At 43.3% G+C, this 21296-nt stretch overlaps 1 protein-coding gene across 1 annotated transcript in view; it reads left to right on the plus strand.

Moving 5' to 3' along the window:
• The window catches only part of plekhh2 (pleckstrin homology, MyTH4 and FERM domain containing H2), a 92481-nt gene that overhangs the window by 26902 nt on the left and 44283 nt on the right, over positions 1-21296 (plus strand). Inside the window, exon 3 of the mRNA XM_002932393.5 lies at positions 17784-17846. Coding sequence (XP_002932439.1) covers positions 17784-17846 — 63 coding nt within the window. The remainder of the gene's footprint in view (positions 1-17783; positions 17847-21296) is intronic.

A 21296-nucleotide genomic window follows, 5' to 3' on the forward strand; every position in this document is an offset into this window, starting at 1 on the left:
AAGTTCATGGAGGAGCCAAATAAGGGCTAAGATTGGCTATTAGGCAGCCTCTATGCACCCTATCAGCTTACAGGGGGCTTTATTTGGTAGAAAATCTTGTTTTTATTCAACCAAACTTGCCCCCAAGTCAGGAATTCAAAAATAACTCCCTGGTTTGGGGGCACTGAGAGCAACATCCAAGGGGTTGGGGAGCAACATGTTGCCCCTGAGCCACTGGTTGGGGATCACTGGCTTAAAGGACATGGAAAGTGACGTATACATCACCCCTCCTGAACTGCACCACCATACTCCCCAGTACGACCCCACACCCCATACCCATAGTATTGAACTTGGCTGGTGGCTACCATGTCTGGCCTGGTGGCTTTTTGTTTCTTGCTCTGTGGAAGAGATCTCTGTCCAGCAGTTTCTGGTCTGAACTAGGAAAAGAAAGTGACCTGCCAGACATGGTGGCTTTTCGCACCATAGCACCACTCTATCTCTTATTACCAGGTATGGGAGGAGTGAGCAGGTCCGGACTGGAATTCAAAATAGGCCCTGTCATTTCAGGTACAGAGAGGCCCAAACAGCCCCCACCAGCCCAATAAATAGTGACTGTCTATCTTTGATAGGGTTTAAATTGCTAAATGCTGAATTTACACAATTTTGTTTTCAATCACGAAGGTCTGAGAAAGTATTACTTCAGTTGTTATGATTATCCTCACTATCTTGTCTGTCCAAGTTGCTCCGGCCTTGTTTATCTCAGCTAATATTCAAGGATAAGAGATCATAATAAAGCTTCAGCAGCTACTTAAATAATTTCTGTATTTCTACTAATAATTGCAAGGCAAATGTACCCACCCATGATACGTAAGCATAATGGGATGTGTTTTTCTATCTACTATATAAGTAATATCAAAACAAAATAAATTTGAACTTGTTTGCAATACACATACTGGTTGTATCGTTTGTACAAGTTCCCTGATCAGCGCACATGCGCAGACGATATCAGATGTTTCGCCGACGCACAGATTAAATCGAACCGGTTCGTGACTGCTTAGATATAGTGCAGAGAAGCACAGACGGAGTTAAAGAGATTAACCCTTACAATCTTACAGCAGCCCCTCTGGCATTTGCCAGCATAAACAGATTGCCAGTCCAGGCCTGGGAGTGAGGCCATATTGTGCAATGTGGGGTAGTGGATTAATAGGAGATAACTAAATAACTATATCACTCTCTATGTCTTGTAAGCATGGGGACAGCTAGTAATGCTTCTCTTCAAGGCTTCCAGGAACTCCAGATATTGTTAGGCAGCACAATTATGCATACAAATGGGTACTCTCAATAGGCTTTGGGGCAGAAGTCAAAAACCCATCATTCACAAAATACCCATAATGACAAGTTACCATAGCAACATAAGGCACATAGGACTGGAGTGCCACAGAGCACAGTTGGACAATGCGCACACAAGTCACAAGGAATGTCTCCTGTGGGTATCCGTCAGCAGAAAGGGATTTCCGTGAAAGTCAGGGTCTCGATCAGTGACAGAAAAGCACTACTGAATAGCTCTTGTGCTGCCTTTTCTTTAGTCATCAATAGGCCTGGCCATTCAAAGGAAAAAAAAAAAGTGAAAGCAATTAATCACTGTGTCTTACTTTGCTTTGGAATTTGCCAGGTGGCAGGGCTTGAGAAAGGGCTCATAGCGCCAGATCCACCACATTGCTGCCACATTAACCCCAAAGGCTTTCCTGAATAAAGGCTTTTTGTTTTTTGCTTGTGAGAACGACATTCCATCTCATGAAGACTCAGATCAGGCTGAAGCAGAAGCAAGTTCAATACTATCTAAGCCTCCCTATAGAAAATGCCTCAGTGCCCACCATAGGATCATGGATAGATAAGAAAGGGGGACCATTGTCTTTTTTTTAATTAAAATATTAGCTCAATTTATCAGGTCAAAAAAAATATATCACCAGGGGAAAACAGTTGCGCATATGAGTATCTTCTATTTTCTCCATTTAACTTCTTGCATTAGGGAGAATGTTCTGGTTCCTTTGGGACCTTCTCACTCTAATCATGGTTGTTTGGCATAGTTGGTCTGACCTGTACTGATTCTGCTGCACTCTGACCCCTGTGAGTGTTACCAGGAAAGGTGGCTATGGCTGTGGCTTGCATCCCATTACGTTCCTTTTGCTGGTGGATTATTATTATTAACATTTATTTATAAAGCGCCAACATATTCCGCAGCGCTGTACAATAAGTGGGTTTCATACATTGGACATACAGAGTAACATATAAAGCAATCAATAACCGATACAAGAGGTGAAGAGAGCCCTGCCCAAAAGAGCTTACAATCTACTCTACAAGGAGAAAGGGTTGAGACACCAGTACCTGAATTTGTTCTGGTGTGTGTTGCCGGCACATTAGATTACATCAGGGGCTGCCACCTCAGGGCCCCCACCCCAGTCGCAAACTCTTCCAGGGGTCACCAGTCTCAACCAAACACCCCCCCCCCCCCCCGATCATGCTGTGTACCTTCTACTTCCTCCTTGTGGCTGCCATTAGGGGTGGGGGTGGAGCACCCAAGGTTCCTGGTGGGAAGCAGGGCTGAGCTGGTGGGGCCCACTGGATTTTTTTTGTGTGGGTGCATGATGCATGTATGTGTGGGTGCATGTATGAGGCATGTAAATAGCTTCCATTTTCAAAAGGTTTTCTCTTACATTTCTTTCATTAGAAGAGGCATTATGGCTTCTTTTGGTCCTACCCTAACCTTGGTAGTTGGCTGTTTTGCTCTGTTGGCACTAAGTTGGAGCTCAGAGCTGAAGAATACTAACTGGACCAGACTACCAGTGGGGGAAGCAGTAAAATGCTGATACCTAACATAGTTGGTATCAGTTATGTGCTGCTTTATATAAATGAGAGCCTTCCTAAGTCTGTTTTCCAGGTGCCCAGCTCTAAGAATGGCAGCTCTGTCACCCTATAGGGCATTTAAATGACAGGCCACTCAGTAGGGAGCCTTCAGGTGAACGTTCCCTAATGGGAAATGGAATTAATCTAAGAAACCTGCTTGTAAAGCTTCCAGTGAGGAATTCTGGCTCCACTTAATTATTCAAGCAGCGCTGTGTTCATCTGACCTTCAGTGCTTTCTCCTAAGCAAACACAGCAGTGCCAATAAATGCCAACTTTGTGTGCCTCCCTGCATTTGGCAGGAGTCCCAGCGCTGCTGCCTCAGCCCCTCGTACACTAAAAAAGTGAAGGATTCTGTGTTTCTTTTCAGCGCTGTCTTTCTTGCTTGATCTAAATATACTTATGTGCAAAAACTCAGGAAAATTGTCCTTAATCTCCCAAACCAGCACAGTGAGAGGCTGTGATTCTGCTGTTAATTCCAGATTAGGAAATGATGGACTTTTGTGGCATCAAATTATTTCTCCTAGAGACGGTACAAGGGAAATTTGTCCTTTCCTCCAAAATTTTATATCAGAAACACAAAGCCTGCCCCCCCATCTGTAAGGGCTGCTGTGCCACATCCCTCAGCCCGGGTACAAAATCATTAATATAACGGGCCCCTTTTTCATGGGCTTTTTCTGTCATTAGGGCTCATTTGGGGTGCAAAGTGCAACAAAATGGTGCAAGACACCTGCTGGACTTTGTGCTACATTCTGGGCTAGGGTGACAGTTACATTCCTACATGCTCCCTAACTTGTGTGTGCTTCATTTTTAATCTGGCACAAAGTTCAGAGTTCAGCAATGCCCCAGACTTCAGAGCTGTGTTCTACTGTCCTAAGCATACATAAATGACCCCTATGGTGAGCAAATGGCCACCCACAGGATAATATATCTGCATTCCCACAAACTGCTAGTAACTCTCCTTTACTTATAGAGCTGACTTTCCTTAGGCTAGTGCCACACAAGGTTAATTCTTGGCCTGTGTGTAAACAGGCAATCAGTCAATCTGCTGCCCACTGCTCACTCCCAGGGCCGCCATCAGGGGGGCACAGGGGGTACAGCCGTCCCGGGCCCGGACAATTTTAACCTTAAAAGGGGGCCCGGCTGTGCTCAAGTTTTCTTAATAGCTCGGGCCCCCTTAAATCTATTCCGGGCCCCCTTAAATTTATTCCGGGCCCCTGTCATCGGTGGTCAGCGGGTGATCCTATTGGTCGCGCCCCGTGCGTACATGCACGTCAGTACGCACGGGGCGCAACCTTATAAAAGGGCCTGTCTTCTGCCGGCACTCAGAAGTGCAGAGGCTTCGCCAAGGAGGAACGCAAAGACGCCGCTGAAGACACCACTGAAGACGCCGCTGGCTGTGCTGTTCCGTTCCGTGCTGTGCTGGCTACCAATGTACTTGGGGAGGGGGCCCTGCTGGCTACCAATGTACTTGGGGAGGGGGCCCTGCTGGCTACCAATGTACTTGGGGAGGGGGCCCTGCTGGCTACCAATGTACTTGGGGGGGGCACTGCTGGCTACCAATGTACTGGGGGGCACTGCTGGCTCCCAATGTACTTGGGGGGGGGGGCTGCTGGCTGTGAGTCTTTTGTACTGGTGGGAGGGGGGCCCAGAAAATTTTCTTGTGAGGGGCCCCGTGATTTCTGATGGCGGCCCTGCTCACTCCTGTGTCTCCACCGAGGGGAACAGCATTGGCTTGGATGCAGACACATAAAGCAGATTTCAGGGTGAAAATGTACTTGTTTCCGTGCCAAAATATACTCCATTTGTCTCTATAAAGGCTGACCCAGTACCTCTCAGCACAGATACAGGAGCAAGCAGTGGCCAATGGATTGGCTGATTCTCACCATGTGTTTATACGTAGGCTGAGAAAGGGCCCCATGAAATTGTAGGGTAAAGCCCTTAAAAATATACAAATGGGAGGATGTTCTGAACATGAAATAGTTGGCAGACACCAGTTGTATGAAAGTGACTTCCATTGTAGGTCCCCCAAGGATATTGGCAGATACACAGTACATGCGCAGATGTTATCATTATTCGACCAGAATTCTCTAACTTGTCTGAATGACTGACTGCCATGGTATAAAAATTATCAGGATGATAATTTGGAGCCCACAGGCCCAATCGCTGCCAGAAATCTAGGCCCTCTTGCATCACATTCTATATCTTGCACTGCAGTGTGCAACATGCCGGGCAGGGGAGCAGCAGGTTGAGGAGGCATGTCTGCTGGCTGATGAGTTCGAGATTGGAGTGGGGGCCCCTGAGGTGGCAGCTCTGGTGGCCCTGGACATCCCAGTCCGACCCTGTCCGATTCTGCTAAATTACCACAACTACGCCCAATTGGATGCAGTTGCCATAGACGCAGTGCAGTTGTGTCAAGAGCATTACCCCTTTGTGACCATAATGGTGCTAGAATTCTGGGAAAAAAACACTATATCGTGGGAAGAAAACATGGCGATTGTGCAAAGTCGCACTTTGCTGAGTGCACTTACGGACACACATTTGCCCTATAGACTCCAGCAGAATGGTGACCCCGGTGTGGCCAGTAGAGTGCTTGGCTGGTTTTACTGAGCAAGAATGTTAGAGTAAAGCATCTCTCAGACATGGGAAAGAAAACCCACACAAAACATTTATTGTTCTCAGAATCCATAATGGGTCAGCGTGAGTGCACCGTGCATGACCAGTATAGGGCTCGGTGATATCACCTGAACTACAGGTACTGCTGATGTTATCTTCAATGAGAAATTCTTTCAGTCGCCTCCTGTTTAATCATGTGCAGTGTTTGACTAGCAAAAGTTTAGCAGTGCTTGTATTTCTGAATGTGCTATCTTACAGCACACATTTAATTTACTGCTGCCTTTATAAATTATAGGGCCCGCTCCCAGGGGACCCAGATATTAACCCACTCTTTGGGTGGAAATACTTATGTTTTACATAGTATATCTTTCCTGAAAAGGCAAGAAGCTGTGATGTTCAAGCAAATGGCACCATATTGATCATCCATCACTCGCCATAATGACGTTATTTTAGAGTGTTTAGTTTACATTACCCAGTAAGTGTTTGAGAAGTACTTGTTTGCCAGTGGTAATGCTCTGTGTCTAATACTCCTTAATCCTAGGCTGGAAATCATCAGGCAGGTTCTTAACAGTTTGTGTAGATAAAGTCCGTGCCTGCCTCCTGCCTTATTCCACCCCACTCTCAGCCTCAGCAAGAGACATCGTGCCTAACACGTGCGCAAGGGATCAATGCTGGGGAGTCACATTCTGCAGATCCTTCACTGGATGTTGTGCATATTTCAGCCTGTTTGGCTCATTAACTTATTATAGTAACCACAAGTAATGGCAGTAAGAAGCATTAAGGTACAAGATATTAGTAAGCCACTGCAGTGAGCAGCAATTTGTCAACCCCCCCCATTTGCTCCATTAGTCGCTAACTGGTTGAGCTAAAAACTATTACAACTGTAATACGAGTTGAAACCACATTTATGCAGATCAGTGCTGCCAGACTGAAGTCACAAGGTAGATTCCACCCTGTAAGCAAGGTAAAGGATGCAAGGTGAGAACCTTCTCCTCAGTTGGCATTCCTGCAGGGCCACCATAGGGAAACCGGAAGGAGCAGTTAGATGTGATGCACAAATACTGAGGGAATCCCCTGCAGGAGGAAAGAGGAGACTGTCAATAGATGCAACACTTTAAATGAGTGTTACCCAACCTGTGGCCCATCTGTTGTTGTTAAGACTGTCAGGGAAATGAGGAATTGTTGTTTAGCAGTCTGACAGTTTTGGTTTATATAAGAGTCTTTTTGTCTTGGTCCTTGCCATTACTACAGACTGCACTGCAAGCAGGGCAACAAAAATAAAGTCTACACATTGTTTGTTTAGGATATATCTATATATTTTCTTTTCATTTCCTCTCCTTATGATATCATTGCACTTACATGGGATTGGCCATCGAGCAGCCAGACCTGTAACACTCAGGGTGTTTGTATTACCTACGTGACAAGTGATTTGCTGGTATAGAAACCTAAGAAGAGATAGGGTGGAAAGGGCGTTTAGCCTGTGCCCCCCGACCAAATGGGAGTTGTCCTAGGCAAAATGTATACAATTTATACATATTGAGTTTTTTACATTTTCCAAACTTTTTTTTAGCGTGTAGACTCTTTGAAAATGATAAGAAAAATACAAATTCTTCTTGTTTTTATTCAATCAAGTTTTTTATAATTAGATTTTTTCAATAAATAAGCAACATTTAAGTTAAGTAAAATTTCAAGTTTCCAATTCACATATATTGAGGGATCTATTTATATGGAGGACAAAGCAATTCCTGGGGCTGCTTCTACCCCCTTGCACTTACCTCACTTGCACTTCGTGGGGGTTCAAGAGGGGTTAGAGCAGAGACCACAAAGGCATTGTGACACTCCTGGTATGGTGCCCCCTAAGGCAAGGTTCTCATCTCATCGACGGAGCACTTCTCTCTTTGCACCCCCACATCTACATATTCTTATTATTTTTTATTTTTTTTTACATTAAACTAAATACAGGTATGGGATCCGGAAACCCGTTATCCAGAAAGCTCCGAATTACGGAACGCCCGTCTCCCATAGACTCCATTTTAATCAAATAATTCAGAATTTTAAAAATGATTTCCTTTTTCCCTGTAGTAATAAAACAGTACCTTGTCTTTGGCTCCAGCTAAGATATAATTACCCCTTACTGGGGGCAGAACAGTCCTATTGGGTTTATTTAATGGTTAAATGATTCCCTTTTCTCTGTAATAATAAAACAGTACCTGTACTTGATCCCAACTAAGATATAGTTACCCCTTATTGGGGCAGAACAGCCCTATTGGGTTTATTTAATGGTTAAATGATTCCCTTTTCTCTGTAATAATAAAACAGTACCTGTACTTGATCCCAACTAAGATATAATTACCCCTTATTGGGGGCAGAACAGCCCTATTGGGTTTATTTAATGGTTAAATGATTCCTTTTTCTCTGTAATAATAAAACATTACCTGTACTTGATCCCAACTAAGATATAATTACCCCTTATTGGGGGCAGAACAGCCCTATTGGGTTTATTTAATGGTTAAATGATTCCCTTTTCTCTGTAATAATAAAACATTACCTGTACTTGATCCCAACTAAGATATAATTACCCCTTATTGGGGGCAGAACAGCCCTATTGGGTTTATTTAATGGTTAAATGATTCCCTTTTCTCTGTAATAATAAAACAGTACCTGTACTTGATCCCAACTAAGATATAATTACCCCTTATTGGGGGCAGAACAGCCCTATTGGGTTTATTTCATGGTTAAATGATTCCCTTTTCTCTGTAATAATAAAACAGTACCTGTACTTGATCCCAACTAAGATATAATTACCCCTTATTGGGGGCAGAACAGCCCTATTGGGTTTATTTAATGGTTAAATGATTCCCTTTTCTCTGTAATAATAAAACAGTACCTGTACTTGATCCCAACTAAGATATAATTACCCCTTATTGGGGGCAGAACAGCCCTATTGGGTTTATTTAATGTTTTATTGATTTTTTAGTAGACTTAAGGTATGGAGATCCAAATTACAGAAAGACCCCTTATCCGGAATACCCTTGGTCCCGAGCATTCTGAATAATGGGTCCTATACCTGTATGAAAAAAAACTAACATTTATTTAGAAATTTTCATTTTTAAAAGAAAAAAAATGACCTGAATTTTTTCTTTCTCTCTCTTTCTTTCTAGATTTTGTTTGTAAATTTTTTTTTATTTAGTTCCCTTTTCTATATAAAGAAAGAGTTCATGTTGGCTTTCTCATCACATCAGCGTTATTTTGAGTATGTGTTAGCTGGGGCATAAAATCGGAGGAATGTGTGGTAGCTTGGGCCAGCAAATCCAAACCTTGGATGCTCCCTAACAGAAAAGCAACAATTCCCTCGGAGCTCCTAGGATTCATTCCACCCATCCACGACATATTGTTATAGTGATGTATGGGAGCCTCATTCTCATGTTACTGACAAGTAGAGAAAAGAAAGCAGTGAGCCGTCACATCATCAGGATTGTACTTGCCAAGGTTATCTGACAAAGGAAGTGTCAGGAGGCGCTTGTGTTGTTTTATTCACTATTATCAAGTTCAAAAACTCCCCAGTCATATCTAAACACAGCACATTCCCTCATTTGTCATGGGGCCCAAGAAAATCGCAGCTCCATGAGTTCAAAGAATTCTATATTGGTTGCATTGTTCTTTATAAAAAAAATAACCGTGCCCTGATTTAGGAAAGCTTAGAGAGTAAGTCGTTCACAACATGAGAGAGATACCGCATAACCGCAGACTTCAGGCACAGATGTTTTTCCAGCATTATCTTAATTAGAAATCTTTTCGCTAAGGATATCTGGAAAGCACCACCAGCAGTGCCAAGTGCATGTTCTTTCCAAACAGGTTTTAACTGATGGACTAATTGGATCCTTCTTCTGGCGGCCCCTGATTCCTGGGCCATCTGGGGAACTTGCAGTGCTTGCATGCAATCCGCTGTACCAGTAAAACTTTAACTGCACCCATAAAAAATAATAAAATTACCCCAAGCTGTATTCAACAACATCAGTAAATAAGTCATGGATACGCTTTCATGGATAAGCTTTAATGAATTCATAAGCTACCATATGAGTTCAGGCAACTATCTCAAATTTACAGTTTTAAAACACCCAGTGTTGGACTGCGGCACAAAGGGCCCACCAGAAAGCCTGATATAAAGGGTTCACCAACCACTAGAGAGCTTGTGCTCTCCTATTTATACTCTTCTTCTTAAGAAACTGCCAGCTCTATATAATTATCTGGCATCTATTTGGCATCTGTCTTCCTTGATCCCATCACAGACCCAAATTGTCTTTTCAATTTTTCCAGTGGTGTAACTACAGTGCACCAGGGCCCCCCTGCCAATTCCGCACTCCCTACCACTGGTAGGCCACCTACCAACTCAGCCTTTCGCCAACTTCACCAACTCGCTTACATTGGGTAGCAATGCTGAAGAGTACAGCAGGGGCCCAGCGCATATGGCAGCCTGCCCGCCCAGCCTCCCCGCCTCTGTATCTGCTCAAATTTTCAGGCAGCAGCATGGCTATAGAGGAAGCAGACCCTACGGCCAAGGTCTGCTACCTTTATATTTATGTATATATAACTGTATCTTTCCTACATGGTCTTCTTTCATGTTTTTGTGTTTTTTTAAACACAAGCAGAAAAGGGGAGTAATAAGTTAATCCTTTGTAAACCAGAAAGGACATAGGGCCCACCAGGGAATTTCCTAGTATCGCAACAGACCAGCCTACCCTGGACAACCGACCGCTACCAAGTTGGCATGTTCCACATCCTAAAAGAAGAATTTATAAGAGAATTAATAGAATGGAAAACTTTTAGTTCAAATGAGGTAGCTGGCAAGCCAAGTGATTTGCTGTGATTTGTATGTTGGAATATAATGTTCATGAATGTAGTAGTAGTAGTATTGGTAGAATATAGGAGTTGATTGGATTATGGTTGTGGTTGAGAGGATGCTGCTCTTGGAATGAATACAGTTTATTTTCCCTTTGCAGGGTTCTATGACAACTCAGAGTGATCTGTGCATGAAATATTCCTCCCTAATCTAATTGCTTTTTTACATCTGTAAATTGCCAACTGTGTGACAAATTCTAACCAAAGCTAAGCTTTTCTGGCCTTTTTAATTCATTTTAGTATTTTTCTTTTTCTCTTTCCTACTGTTTCTTCTGGAACATGGTGGCGGTTTACAACATTTGTCAGACATTATGTAAACATAAGGATGGAAATCTATGACATTTAGAAAGAAAAATTACATTATGTTCTTTTGCCATTTAGAATGGAAACTGGAAACTTGGAAATTTTTACTGATATAAAATAGGGTAGAGGTGGTTCCCTTATATCCATGAGTCAGTTTGCTCAAGCAAAGACCTAGAGCTGTATCTTCATACTGTCAACTGTCATGTCATCTAGTTGATTTTGTTCCCCAGTTGTTCAGTTGTTCCATCTAGAACAGGGGTGGGCAAACTTTTTGGCTCATGGGGCACATTTACTTACCCCCGGGCCAGGGCGGGCAGGGCCAGGCCAGCGTTACGCCCCCTTAGTCTGTTTAATTCCGGCCCGCCAATGACACCAAGTCTCGCGTGATGAGACTTGGCGTCGTCGGCGGGCCAGATTAAAAAGGCCAAGGGGTCGAATGTGGCCCGCGGGCCGTAGTTTGCCCACCCCTGATCTAGAACATATATGCCCAAAAGTATCCAGAACCTGCCTGTCCAACATCTCATTCCCAAACCACTGGTATTAACATTAAGTTGTTACTCCCTTCCCTGTTAAAACAGCCTCTACTCTTTCGAGAAGGCTTTTCACTAGATATTGCCACATGAACACAAGTAAGGTTAGGCACTGATGTTGGGTGCTGAGGCCTGGCTCATTGACAGCATTACAAATCATCCCACAGGGGTTCAGCTTAGTTGAAGACAGGGCTCTGTGCAGGCCAGTCAGGTTATTCCACTGCCATCCCAAGAAACCCATTCTGTACAGACCTCACTTTGTACATGGGGGCATTATTGTGCTGAAACAGGAAAGGGCCTTCCCCAAGGTAGGAAGCACTGAATTGTCTGATGTAGTTTTCATGGTACCAGACTACATTTGAAAAAAGGGCCTATACCAATATTCCACCTTCGCCAAACTGTACGGTAAACATAATGCAGTCAGGCAGGTAGTGTGCTCCTGGCATCTGCCAAACCCAGACTTTTCCATCAGATAACCAGATGGTATTAAATTACCCAAACCTGCGCCAATATGCAATACCTTATCAACTGAAGTATCTCTAGTTAACGTATTACAGTATAACACCAAACGCTATCTTAATAGCCAAAATTTCAGTGTTCAATTCAATGCTAATATACAATTAAAGAGCCGCCTTCCTCTACCTAATCCCGTGTAATATTTAAATCTAACTAACTAACGAGTTGGCGCTATAACATCCTTTAATAAGTGCTCTGAACTAAAGATGAATCTGTCTGAGCTTTTCCATTAATTAATTCTATTAATATTGCTCCTTTATCATTTTTAATGTGTAATTATTATTATTAAATCTGTAATCATGTTTTTAAACCTTCAATCATGTCTTCAAACTTTTGTAAAATATCTTTTAGGAATTGTTTTATCACAGAATAATAAAAATTATTTTTTAATAAACACAAATTAAGGTTTGGTTTTTTATATACTGTATAAGAGCACCAACTCTTAGTTAGATAACCATTGAAATGCCATTTATAACTCCAGACGACATATTTCCATCAGCCTTGGCCTTTATACTGCTCTAGCTGCTGCTTGGCATTGCAAATGATAATGTTTACTTGCCCCTGGCCACCTAAAACAAAACCCCCCTCCTATCTACAAATAGTTCTTGTGCTGACATTGCTGATGTAGGCAGTTTCAAACTCAGAAGTGACTCAGAAGTGGACTCTTCGGATACTTTTCATCATATAGTGTATTTCCACTGAGCACAACACAAAAACAAAACCAATTTGTCTGGAACAGAAATCTCAGAAAATATCCCGTAACTTTTACAAATCTAGGGACCGATTCATTAAAACATGAGTTCAGATTGGATACGATAATTTCTGAAGATCACAACTTTTTCATCACTGTCGCAACTTTTTCGTATTTGCGTGAATTTTTCAAGGCCATCGTGACTTTTTCGTATTGAAGGATCGTAAACAGCGGGAAAATCTTTCCAACTTTGATCCTTCTGTGCATGATTTTGGAAGCCTCCCATAGGGCTCAATGGCACTCTGCAGCTCCAACCCGGCCCAAGGAAAGTCTCCCATAGGGCTCAATGGCACTCTGCAGCTCCAACCTGTCCCAAGGAAAGTCTCCCATAGGGCTCAATGGCACTCTGCAGCTCCAACCCGGCCAAAGGAAAGTCTCCCATAGGGCTCAATGGCACTCTGCAGCTCCAACCCGGCCCAAGGAAAGTCTCCCATAGGGCTCAATGGCACTCTGCAGCTCCAACCCGGCCCAAGGGCTCAATGGCACTCTGCAGCTCCAACCTGGCCCAAGGAAAGTCTCCCATAGGGCTCAATGGCACTCTACAGCTCCAACCCGGCCCAAGGAAAGTCTCCCATAGGGCTCAATGGCACTCTGCAGCTCCAACCCGGCCCAAGGAAAGTCTCCCATAGGGCTCAATGGCACTCTGCAGCTCCAACCGGGCCCAAGGAAAGTCTCCCATAGGGCTCAATGGCACTCTGCAGCTCCAACCGGGCCCAAGGAAAGTCTCCCATAGGGCTCAATGGCACTCTGCAGCTCCAACCCGGCCCAAGGAAAGTCTCCCATAGGGCTCAATGGCACTCTGCAGCTCCAACCGGGCCCAAGGAAAGTCTCCCATAGGGCTCAATGGCACTCTGCAGCTCCAACCCGGCCCAAGGAAAGTCTCCCATAGGGCTCAATGGCACTCTGCAGCTCCAACCCGGCCCAAGGAAAGTCTCCCATAGGGCTCAATGGCAGTCTGCAGCTCCAACCCGGCCCAAGGAAAGTCTCCCATAGGGCTCAATGGCACTCTGCAGCTCCAACCGGGCCCAAGGAAAGTCTCCCATAGGGCTCAATGGCACTCTGCAGCTCCAACCCGGCCCAAGGAAAGTCTCCCATAGGGCTCAATGGCACTCTGCAGCTCCATCCCGGCCCAAGGAAAGTCTCCCATAGGACTCAATGGCACTCTGCAGCTCCAACCTCGGCCAAGGAAAGTCACAATACCGAAGCTTGAATGAATCCGAAACTTTCATACTCGGCATGACAACACGAATTTGTTGCGACTAAAAATTTGCGAAAGATACGGAAAAGTATGATGAAAATTGTCGCAAAAATAACAATCATTGCGAAAAAAAAGCATTCGGAACCATTAGGAGCGTTCGTGGATTGATAAATCTCCCCCCTAGAGTCACGATTCACAACCACAATGCAGTACTGGCCTGCAATAAATGGAGTCTCTCTCTACCTTTTAGCTCCTCAACTTAGAGAGTGTGGGTTTAGATGCTTGGGTTCAAATAAATCCAAAAGAGTAGATAGGATAGATACTGTAGTGGCGTAGAATATACTTTAGGCACAACATAATGGAGCCCCTACAAAGTAAAAAGATGATGCATTGAGTATAATGGACTTTTCTTTTGTCACACACCGTTCTCACATGTTTTGTGCATTTGTTGTATCCACCCATGACGCTTTTATTTTATGGGCCACCTAGCAGCTACAATGACTTTGACTTAATGACAACCTTGAAAGTTACAATGAACAGCAAATGTTCCTGTGTGTGTTTAGCCATGGCCAAATGGCACACTTGCTCTCGTCCCTGTAACCTTCACCTTAGTCCCCTGGAGGGTAAAGACCAAAAGGGGTTCTACTCAGCCAGATGCTCAGTTTTCCTACTTGCCGAGATCATGTAGAAGTCAATGGCAGCTGTCCCTTCCCCTCCCTGGGGGATCCTTCTGTTGCTTCTAAACTTTAGAGGTTTTGGATCTTTGTGCAAGTTTTTGTAGGGAACCCAAACAATTGGGCCCCTTCAGGATTAGTTCCCCTTTAGACAGGCACCATGAGGGTGGCCTTATGAGATTTGGACACCTAAAGGTGGTCCTAGGTGTTTATGTGTGAAAAGGGAGTTTCCCTGCAAGTTAACAGTAACCACTAGATGTCGCTGTGCTAAAAGTATAAAAAGGGCTGACACCCATTTTGTGCAGGTCTTCGTCCTGGGACTGCTTCTTGTAAAGAAGCGTATAACAGGCTTGTGTTCTAGTACAGGAGGTACTGTAACAGGTCACTCTAGGAGTGACAGGCAGGCTAGAGAGAACGGGCAGCGATAGCCCCGACAGGAGAGAGAGGGGTTAAGACCCCCCAGCACTCATGGCTGGAGTTAAGGGCCTGTAGTGTGTAGTAAGAGGAGCCAAGTCAGCACCTGGGAGTGTTCCCAGTGAAGGGGCCCTACGCGTGGACCGGGGTGAGTTCCTAGGTGGAAGCATCCGGCGGGAGTACCGGGGCTAGCCCAAAGAGAGAGTGTGTGACTTCAGCCGTCTGTGTGACATCCTCTGAATGTTCTGCCTGCATCAATAAACAAGTTCATCTGGTTCACCATTTTAACCAGTGTCTTGGTGGTTCATATACTGAGGATCCTCAACTGCCTGGTAAGCAGCTACCCCAAGGGAGGGGCAAGGTACCGGGAGTTGCTGGGAGTCCGGGTCCAAGGAGGACCTCATAGAGTTTCCCAGGGAGGAGACATATAGTTCTACCTATACCTGCCCTGGGTGGAGGCACGCCATTCATTTATATTACACCTGTCCCCCATAATAAGCGGGGGCTCAGGGCTCCTCTAGCGCCACACGCAGGTGATTGCGTGTTATAAGTACCACAGTAGCCAAATTAGGGTTACATTTTTATGTGACAAAGCAAGAAATTCTGAATTTTTGCAACTTTTTCTGTGACTTTTCAGTTCAGACTTCATAGTAAATGTAAAATATTAATGGCAATGAGTTTATTCAAATTTTAAAATGAAAAAAAAGAGAAATGTTAGAGTTTTAGTAAATTTACGCCTAAAGGTGATCCAAAGTATGGAAAGACCACTTATCCAGAAAACCCTAAGTCCAGTGCATTCTGGATAACAGCTCCCATATAGTTATTTTTACCTTACAGTTATTTGCCTTTTCAGATTTGACAAATGGCCACTAATGGAAAGTATATTTTTTTCTTAAATAAATTTGCCATTTTTTTTTGCCTAAATGTAACTTTTTTTCATTTTATCATCTAGATTTATTCACGTTTATTTGAAGGGGAATATTTTTTTTTTTTTTTGGACCACATTAAACATAGGATATTTCTCTTGAACCTTCTCGCTTGCTCTGACTGAATGCGCTGTTTATACACAGTACTTGTGGCGCTGAATAGCCTCCTACAAAACATTTACAGGTTAAATATGTATATAATCGGGCAGCGCACTTTTAAACCATTGCAGTCATCATTTCTCAGTTTCTTGGATTCTGATTTATTTCATTTCCAGCCCACCATAGTTACAATTCTTTGCGAGAGTTTTCCACCTTGTGATAGACTGTATGTTCCAGCACATTCCTCTGATGTACTTGCCTCAGCAAAAACCTTAGCGAGGGAGATTTTTCCTTTGGTTCCCAGAGTTCTTTAACCAGACATTGATTTCAATGGCAAACTGAAAGATCAACCTGAGACTGGCTGGTTACTACATTGGGGGGGGGGGGGGGCACTCAGCACACTGCACTGTAGGATAGGAACCAATCAGCAGCTGATCTGATAGGGAACTGAAGCCTAACTGCGGGGCTGTGATTGGCTACTCCTCTCCAGCTGTGCTTCTGGCAGGGACCGTTAGGACATGCCCCCCCCCACTTTTGACATCAAACAGGGACCTGAGAGGATCTATAGGGAGCTCCAATAAAGAGGACAATTTTACAGATACAGGTATAGAACCTGTTATCCATAATACTCGGGACCTGGGGCTTTCCGGATAAGGGATCTTTCTGTAATTTGGATCTCCTACCTTAAGTCTACTAAAAAATCATTTAAACATCATTTAAACCCGATAGGATTGTTTTGCCTCCAATAAGGATTAATTATATCTTAGTTGGGATCAAGTACAGGTACTGTTTTATTATTACAGAGAAAAGGGAATCATTTAACCATGAAATAAACCCAATAGGGCTGTTCTGCCCCCAATAAGGGGTAATTATATCTTAGTTGGGATCAAGTACAGGTACTGTTTTATTAATACAGAGAAAAAGGAATCATTTAACCATTAAATAAACCCAATAGGACTGTTCTGCCCCAATAAGGATTAATTATATCTTAGTTGGGATCAAGTAGAAGGTTCTGTTTTATTATTACAGAGAAAAAGAGAAATCATTTTTAAAAATTAGAATTATTTGCTTATAACGGAGTCTATGGGAGATGGCCTTTCCGTAATTCGGAACTTTCTGGATAACGTGTTTCCGGATAAGGGATCCAGGGTTGGACTGGGGGGTGAAGGGCCCACCGAGGCTTCCGCCCCAGGGGCCCTGCAGGTGCCCCCGTCGGCCGTGTCCCCTAATTCCTTCCTCCCCACCCCCTTGCAGGAGCACCCCTGACCCCCCTCGAAGGGCCCCTCTCCCGAACGCACGTAATATAATGCGTCGGAGCAGTAGCGGTCGGGCAGGGGGAGCGCAGGCAAGGGTCGGGTCTGGGCCGCCGGGGCCCACTAGAGCTGGCCCAGTCCGACTATACCTTAGTATTCATTTTTAGACCAATGTGAAACCTGCACCATATATTTTTCATAATTGCCTACAAGATTAGAGGTTTTTTCATGTATCCTATATGTCTAATTTAAGAAATACTATAAAGATGCGGAAGGGGAGAAAAAATTAGCAATTAAATACACTGGAAAGTACCTAACTCATCATTGTTACTTGTCCTTTAATAACAACAAAGACCCATCAACCAGACAGCATTTTAACAGCTGCAATGTTTGCTCTACATAATAGCCCATAATAGCCAATAAACGGGTAGGTAAGATTTACTACTGTTTGACAGCAAACATGTAATTGGTTGTTATGGGTTACTAGATTTGAAGGAAACTTGCAACTTTCACTCCGGAGTAAGGATTAAGGAGATAGTTTATTATTTCCATCTGTAACATAAAAACAAATACATCTAAAGGCCAGCTCTCCCAACTGAGGATATTAAAGAGGAAAAAAAAATATTTTAAATGGCAAATTGCCCCAGGTTTATTAGGTTTATTAGTCATTTCTCTGCTTTTATTGTGGGCAGGTTAATCCAGATTATTGTGTTCTTTTGTACAGATGCAGCAGCTGGAGAGACAAGTCACTGAAGCCAATCGCCGGGCAGAGAAGGCATATGAGCAGGTAATCGGAACCAACGCATTTTCCCTTATTTTTAGCATTTTGGATTAGAGGCGTCTGTTTTGTGTTGCCTCCCAGCTTTCCATGGCTCTCCTTTCTATTAGGCATCCCTGTGTCTCACTAAGCTTGCTCATTTACGATTTCCAGTATGTTACACCTCATTCACACCCTCCTGGGAATAAATACCTCTCCCATGGAAAAGTGCCCTGCCGTCGGCTGTTAACGGAGCACAGAACCCTTATTCTGGCTTTACGCGGCTGCCAAATGGTGTGTCATCAGTTTATAAATCCTCTTGTGAACGCACTTAGTAACGCTGGCCTTTCCATCAGCAAGCCTGAGCATTCAAATTAGTTTTGCAGGAGAAATGTGCATTTCAAACCTACGAATATTCAAATATTTGGGGGGCAGATAACTAGAATTTATTTGGTGTCTCCGCAGGAAGATCCTTTAAAGGAGAAGGAAAGGTAAAAACTAAGTAAGCTTTATCAGATACAGCTATAAGCACTCACAGAAACGCTGCAGAGTCCTCTATCAAAAGAAACACAGGATTTCTTCTCTCCTTTTTTGTAAACATGTTCTTTGGTATCTTATTACTTATTCTCTCAGAAAAATCCTTCATTCCTGGCGCTAGAGCCTGCACAGCTCTCTTCTCTCTCCCCTCTCCTGCCCCACCTTTCCATAAGAATTCATAAAACTCGCTCCCCCTACCCTTAGGAATATGTAATCTGAGCTATAACGGCTAGAGCTGCAGCAGGAAGCTATGAAGACCAAGCTAAAATGGCAGCTGCTATCTTAAACAAACAGAGAAAGCTTCTAGGGCTGTTTACTCAGGTATGGTAAAGCTTTCTGCTGAATAAATATAGGGTTCTAGGGGCACTAATGTGGCGAATCTATTGGCAGTAAAATGCCAAAATGACTTTCCTTGTCCTTTAAGCTATGCCCACCAAAATAAAATCTGGGCATTTGGGCAATTTTCATTCATTTCTGATGGCTCATATATGTTTGGGATCAGCCACCATAAGGGAGGGGTCATCACTATTACATCACCAAAGGGCAGGGGCCCTGCACAAAGTGTAAAGGAAAACTATACCCCCCAGAATGAATACCTCACCAACAGATAGCTTATATCACATTAAGGGGCTGATTTACTAAAATTCATTTTTTTCTGGCCTTGAAAGTCGTATAAACTCAACATGACATAAATTCTAATTAAACTTGAACATTGTTGTATTTATAAAATCTCACGATAATGCTTGAATTGTTCGGACGAAAATTCAGGTTTACATTAAAAAATCCCAAATTTTTTGAGTCAAAAGTATTGTTAAAACTCAAATAATTTGAGTTTAAATGGATGTTTGTTTCCATAAATCCTCCATCTTTCCCCAAACAAGAATAGCTCCAGCAGCCATTTTAAGAACAGTGGCACTCATTCTTGGAAAACAGTAAAGCCTCCATAGGACTCAATGGTACTCAACAGATCAACCCTGCCGAAAAAGTTTGCTTTTTTTTTTAAAAATAAATCACAAATTATTGGTTATTTTGGACCATTTCGTGATGGTCTAGTGATGTCTATTGATCTTGTGATGGTCAGGGGTGACCATCCCCCTACTTTTTTATACCTGTGAGCAGCATTTAAATATAAAAAAAACATGGGGAGCAACGCAAGAATGAAAAAGTTCCTAGGTGGTGCCCAATAAGGCTATGATTGGCTGTTTGATAGCCCAATGTTGACTGGCAGCCTACAGGAGGCTCTGTTTGGCAGTACACATGGTTTTATGTAACCAAAACTTGCCTCCAAGTCAAAAATTCAAAAATAAGCACCTACTTTGAGGCCACTGGGAGCAACATCCAAGGGGTTGGTGAGTAACATGTTGCCCCCGAGCCACTGGTTGGGGATCACTGTGCTCCTTCAGAGATTATCTGAAAGGAAATAATGCAGCTCTAACTGTAACACAAGTTGTGTGGGAGTAAAAGACAGAACTTTGTCCATTCGTTGGCACTGTGAATCGTATGATCCCAGGGGGCAGTTTTCTATTTAGGATTGCCCAATGGCACATACTACTAAAAAAGTATATTTTTTATAAGAATGGTTTATTTAGATTGTCTACATGGTCTGGGCCTTCTAAACCTGCAGCTGGTGCTCACCTTCTTAACCCCAACCCAACCAAACTGCGGATAAACCATTGGTTCCAGGAGGTTTAGGGTCAACCTGCTCATCACTATCCCTGCATACAGATATTTTGGGAGATGTGAGGAAAGAAATGAGCTGCGAGCAATCAGAACAGGCAGTTTCCCATGAGATGAGCTCATGAACAGGACATATCTGAGGCTAAGGCTTATATTTCAGCATTAACTGTTGATCCAGCAATAAATTCTGTCACAGGGAGGGCCCAGAAGCATTTCCTGTCAGCAGATAAACAATTATACGCATGTTTAGGAATTTTCGGATAAGGACAGCAGATGGGGAGAAGCCTCTTTTTGACTTTAAAAGGATGCAGTGTATGTCAATGTTTGCTCCAGTGAGATTTCACTTGCTAATTGTCCGGCTTTCAGGCCATGTTTAATGGCCCCCTGGCACAGGCCCAAGGAAGATATTTGGAGTTGATGCCAAGCTTCTGTAGGCTTGGGGCATTATGGAAAACATCATAGAAAATCCACTCTGCAGAAACATTAAATCTGAGCGGATGTAAAAACAAAACAGCCCCTCTAGTTAAAATAAATGGGAAAGCATGATGAACATGTCTCAGAGGGTAAAAGCCAGTAAATATTAATTGAAGTTGCAATGACTAAAGATCATAATGTTTTATGGACAGACTTAAACTAAACCAAGTCCCTGCCAGGGGGAATTTAAGGCTTTTCAGTGTTACACACAGACAGAGCTTTTACAGCAACGCCACAAAAATGCCCTACATATCTGCCCCCATTGCCCACAGACCTAGGGCTGTTTTTGATTTGAAATAGGTTATATATGAACCAGACACAAAGTAGTCAGGGAGTAGCCATTGATGCAAACACACCATAGTACTTAGATTGTAAGCTCTACGGGGCAGGGACCTCCTTCCTACTGTGTCTCATACCACATGGCACTTACTCCCTGTGTATTTATACTTATTTATTGTATTTATTATATCACTTGTCCTCCCTGTGTGTAATTGTGTATATTGTAAGATTGTACAGCGCTGCGTACCCTTGTGGCGCTTTATAAATAAAGTTATACATACATACATACATAGTACATGACAGTGGCGTAGCGTGGGCTTTCGTCGCCTGGGGCCGACCGGAAATTTGCCGCCCCTCTATTTAGTTATACTTAAAAAAAATAGACAAAATAAAAAAAGCAGCATTAAATTTTTTTTTTTTTTTGTTGATTGAATTTGAAATGCGGTGCGCATGTCATAATTGTCAAAAGTGGATTCAGCTGTGCGTCCGTGGCTGCCCATGGTGGCAGGGCCG

This window comes from Xenopus tropicalis, chromosome 5 (assembly GCF_000004195.4).
Source record: "Xenopus tropicalis strain Nigerian chromosome 5, UCB_Xtro_10.0, whole genome shotgun sequence".
NCBI classification, from domain to species: domain Eukaryota; kingdom Metazoa; phylum Chordata; class Amphibia; order Anura; family Pipidae; genus Xenopus; species Xenopus tropicalis.